Here is a 5000-nt window from a genome sequence, read left to right as displayed (position 1 = left end):
AGTTGTCTAGCACTGAGGTCAGATGCTTCTTTTAGTTGATGACAATGTTTGTGCATATAGTAGAAAATATTTTTGCCCATTTTTCTTTGCACATTATCTCTAAAACATTAATAGTTTGTGGCTGTAGCTTGGTAAATGGGAGGTTCAGTTCTATCCATAGAATTACTATAGGGTTAATATTTGGAGACTGTCTAGGCCACTTCACGACTTTAATATGCTTCTTATTGAGCCACTCCTTCGTTGCTTTGACTGTATGTTGTGTGTATTATTGTCATGTTGGGAGATCCAAAAATGGCCCACCCTTCAGTGTAGTGGTGGAGGGAAGGACGTTTGCACTCAGGATTGCACATTACATGTCTCCCTCCATCCATTCGTTGACGATGTGAAGTTGTCCTGTGCCTTGGCCAGACAAACACCCTCAAACCATAATGATACCACTTTCATGCATGATGGTGAGGAGGGTGTTCTTGGGATCATAGACAGCAGTAACTTACTCTTTCTCAAAACACATTGAATTGTGATAATGCCAAACAGCTTGATTTTGGTTTCATCTGACTACAGCACCTCCTTATCATATCCTAAACCAGTCTGATGTCCGTTGGCAAACCTCAGGTGGGACTGCACAGGTTCCTTCTGAAGTAGATGTACCATGTGTGCAGTACAGGATTTTAAACCTCTGTGGCATTAAGTGCTACCAGTAGTTTTCTCAGTGATTTTGGTCCCAGTAGCTTTGATATCATTGCCTAGTTCATCCCGTACAGCTCTAGGGTGATTTCTTTCTGTTCTCATGATTATCAAATCCCTACAAAAGGTAAAATCTTGTATAGAACCCCAGACAGGCTGATGGATAGTCATTTTGTATTCCTCACATTTTGGAAGAAATGCATCAACAGCTGGGTCATTAATACTCAGTCTCTTTCTTGTGGCTTTGCAGCCCATTTCATCTTTGTTCAGGTCTAAAATCGTGTCCCTGATATCATTTGACCACTCTTTGGTCTTTCCCATGCTGGTGAGGTTGGAGTGTGACTGATTCACTCATACTATGGACTGATTCTGCTGATTCAATGCGTCTTTTATGCATGTTAGTATGTACAGGTGTCTTTAATTCAGATGACAAGTTGATCGGAAGTGCCCATCTGGTCTGTGGGCCCGGAACTGTAATCAGTTGTCAGGGGATCAAATACTTATTTTGCTCGATGAAATGGAAATAAATTTATATATATTCTCTTCAGTTAATTTCTGGATTTTCTTTTTGATATTCTGTCTCTCCATATTAGAATACATATTATCATAACATTTATTGACTGATCATGTCTTTGTTAGTAGGCAAACCAACAAAATCAGCAAGGGATCAAATACATATTGGACTCACTGTATCGTGAAAATAAAGGTCTACCTTTACTTTCACAATATAGGTCCCTGCACAACAAAAGTGCACAAAATTGAAAGTTAATAAGCAATTACAAAAAGGCAGAAATCCGACCTTGCCAAATGCAAAAACATTTTTTTTCAGTGACAAGGAGGGAATGCTCTCTGACGTACTCTTAACATGCTGACGTACTGATGACTCAATGAAGTGACCTGTCTGTCACTCAGCTGTGATGGCCACTGAGCATTGCTGAGCATTGCAGAGCCACTGACCATTGCTGTAGCTCATGTCAAAGAGGCGAGCAGTGAGGGACAGTTGGACAAAGCCCTGCAATTCGTTTCGTGAGACCAAAACATAAAACATAAAAAAAAAAAATGCAAGCCAGCCAAATGCATAAAATGGAGCTCAACACGTAAATCAGAACTAAATGCTTGCAGATGAAATGTGTGTGTGTTCGTGTGTGTTCGTGCGTGCGTGCGTGTGTGTGTGCGTGCGTGTTTCTGTCTGTCAAAGAGAGGGAGAGGGAAGCTGCAGAATTGTGGTGCATTGCATTCATGTGCAACGATAACCTCTGCTGTACCGACACATTTACAGTAAGGGCATACTCGTACACACGCACACATGCACATGCACATGCACATGCACATGCCCACAAACACGTAGGGAGAGCTACTAAATGAGTTCTCAGAGTTAGGTCAGGTCATGTCAGGTCAAATGCCTCCGTTCCACTAACACTCCCCCTTGTGGACTTACATGAGAAGGCACATGAGCAACTAAAAAAACCGGTCAGACTGAGGCCCCCTTCCAAACAAGTGTGTGTGTGTGTGTGTGTGTGTGTGTGTGTGTGTGTGTGTGTGTGTGTGTGTGTGTGCGTGCCTGCGTGCATGCGTGCGTGTGTTTGTGTGTGTATGTGCGTGTGGATAGGACTACAAAACTGGGGTCCGTTTCTCGATTCTTGTCGTTGCTAACCGTCTTAAGACCGTCTTAAGACCGTCTTACCATTCCCTTGGATTTAGTGGTGAGCGTCGCTGTTGAGAGACAGTTGAGTCGCTCTTACGAAGGACGTTGCTACCGTCGTTAGCAAAGACGCTTTCGAGATACGGACCCCAGGCTGGCAGGATAAGAGCATATTAATTGAAGCTAGTTTTACCGAGTCGGATTTCCATGTCTTTTAATTGCATACACATAAAGTCAAATTTTCAAGTAAATTGCACCTTGACATTGACATTTATATCCATCAATAACATAACAGGGAAATGTGTTCCGTGAATTGCAAAAGTTCATTTTGGTTTAATTATTTTCCTTTAGCACTGATAGCTGAAGAAAACCACCCGGAATTCCTTGCGGACCACCAGCGAATTGTTGAATGAATGAGCTTTGTCTGAGAACCAGACTGCCACACTCAGAACACTCACTCAGGTGTCCACTCCAAGGGAAGTGTGTGTGTGTGTGTGTGTGTGTGTGTGTGTGTGTGTGTGTGTGTGTGTGTGTGTGTGCGCTAGTGGTGTGGATTGGCACTGCCCTCACGATCCGATTCGGGGGGTAGCGATTCGATTTGATGCGATGCGATGCGATGCGATTCGATCCGATTCAATTCTACAATGCATTGCAATGCATTACATTTCTACTGAAAGCAAAGCAAATGTTTCATCACTCATGATGAGGCAATACAAGTAGTCAGATACTGAGCAACAATTTATTGGCTGTTTTCTGTATCAGTCTGGATCAGTCTGTATCAGTCTTGCAATGATTTGAAGTACTCTTATTTAATTTAACATTCATTTGCTCCCGAAATATCCACGGAAGTAATTGAAACTTTAAAAAAATTGCTGCATCGATTCTGGAACTTGCCGCATTGAATTGGATCGTCCATGCCCCGCATTGAATTGGATCGCCGAATCCATCATTGTTGACACCACTAGTGTGTGCGCCAAGACTGACGGCCAGGGGCGAAGCAATAGGGCAGGGCGAGCAGGGCATTTTTCCCCTGGGCCCCACGGCCCTCCCTTATTAGCGATGGGGGCCCATTGTGACCTTATGTGGCCCATATGTGTCTTGCCCTTGGGCACCTGTGTGTAATTGTTCCCCCACTGCCGAGGGAGGGCCCACTCATCCACCTCCTTGGCCACAATTGTGGGCTGCTATTTTGGGCCGTAACGAGACATTTTCAAATACCGTGGTCAAATACTGCGTGTATTGCATACTGTACATTAAGAATACTTCACAAACTCTTCAGTCAAACTCTTCCCTTTCGTTTTCATTCATCTCTGCCTTGAGGATAAATGGGGTGGCGCATACAGACTGAATTTATCATTGTTGATCATAGACCAATTTTCATCACAGATAAATTTTGCATTTCTGAAAAAAATACAGAGGACATGACCTCTGTGTACTCAATGGTAGTTACGGCCATGGTTACTATTTTGGGCAGCCCAGGTCAGACTCTCATCTCAATGAGCAATGGGCAGGGGTGGGAGAGGGGTGGGAGAGGGGTGGGGTGACTGGAGGGCGTCTTACCTCTGCCTGGGTAAGGTCAAGTGAGGCCACTTTAGACGTCACGATGATAGCACCTGAATAATCAGCATTGAATTGGAGAGTCTTTGTGGTGGAGTGCTGGCCACAGTTATGGTGACCAACCATGCCCATCCACTGTGGTCTCTCACACCTGCTCTTCAGTGCTAACAGATGCTTTTGCTTACTGTAACTGTGAAAGACATGAAATTTCTAAACAATTTTTTGAAAAGTGAAGGCTGAAGGACATGTTGGACGTCTTTGACCCACACACACACACACACACGTGTGCGTGTGTGCGTGTGTGTGTACATTTGTCTGTGTGTGTGTGTGTGTGTGGCTAGGACTGCACAACAGGCTAGCAGGATAAGAAAATCTTTATTGAAACATGGCTGCCGTCTATCCCCTCAGGTTGTCCCTGTTAAAAAAAAGAAAAGAAAAAGAAAACGTTTAGCCAGCTTAGCAGTACATATCTCTTACACTGTTACTTTGTTTACAGTGTGTGTGTGTGTGTGTGTGTGTGTGTGTGTGTGTGTGTGTGTGTGTGTCTATCTGTGTCTTGTGTATGTGTATGTGTATGTGTATGTGTATGTGCGTATAGTGTCAATCTGTGTATGTGTGTGTGCTGTACCTGTCTGTGTCTCGTCCTCCATATCCCCCAGGGATGTGTCTGTGGGTGCTGTCTCTGGTCCAACCAAGCCGTAGCCTGTCTGCTTCAGTCACATTGCAAAATCTACACACACACACACACACACACACACACACACACACACACACACACACACACACACACACACACACACACACACACACACACAGATATTCCCCATGTAATATTCACCTAAAAATACGCAATCAACTCTGTAATTTAGCAATCAACTGTTATCGCCATCAACGGTCTTCACACACACACACACACACACTTACACACACACGCAAGCACGCGCACACACACACACACACGCACGCACACACACACGCACGCACGCACACACACACACACACACACACACACACACACACACACACACACACACACACACACACACACACACACACACACACAGACGCACGCACACACACACACACACACACACCTGTTCTGGTAGTGGCTGACGTA

General features: G+C 44.4%; 1 protein-coding gene across 2 annotated transcripts in view; it reads right to left on the bottom strand.

Moving 5' to 3' along the window:
- Positions 1 to 4239: 4239 nt before the first annotated feature.
- Positions 4240 to 5000, bottom strand: part of saxo4 (stabilizer of axonemal microtubules 4) — a 15608-nt gene continuing 14847 nt past the window's right edge. For both annotated transcript variants that reach the window (XM_063196131.1, XM_063196130.1), the window contains exons 11-13: positions 4978 to 5000; positions 4512 to 4613; positions 4240 to 4298 (exon numbers count right to left, since the gene is read on the bottom strand). The exon at positions 4978 to 5000 is cut by the window's right edge and continues 81 nt beyond it. In XM_063196131.1, the coding sequence (XP_063052201.1) occupies positions 4280 to 4298; positions 4512 to 4613; positions 4978 to 5000 (144 nt within the window). In that variant the 3' untranslated portion in view covers positions 4240 to 4279. The remainder of the gene's footprint in view (positions 4299 to 4511; positions 4614 to 4977) is intronic.

This window comes from Engraulis encrasicolus, chromosome 4 (genome assembly GCF_034702125.1).
Source record: "Engraulis encrasicolus isolate BLACKSEA-1 chromosome 4, IST_EnEncr_1.0, whole genome shotgun sequence".
In the NCBI taxonomy this organism is placed as follows: Eukaryota; Metazoa; Chordata; class Actinopteri; order Clupeiformes; family Engraulidae; genus Engraulis; species Engraulis encrasicolus.
This window is presented reverse-complemented; position numbering and strand designations above follow the sequence as displayed.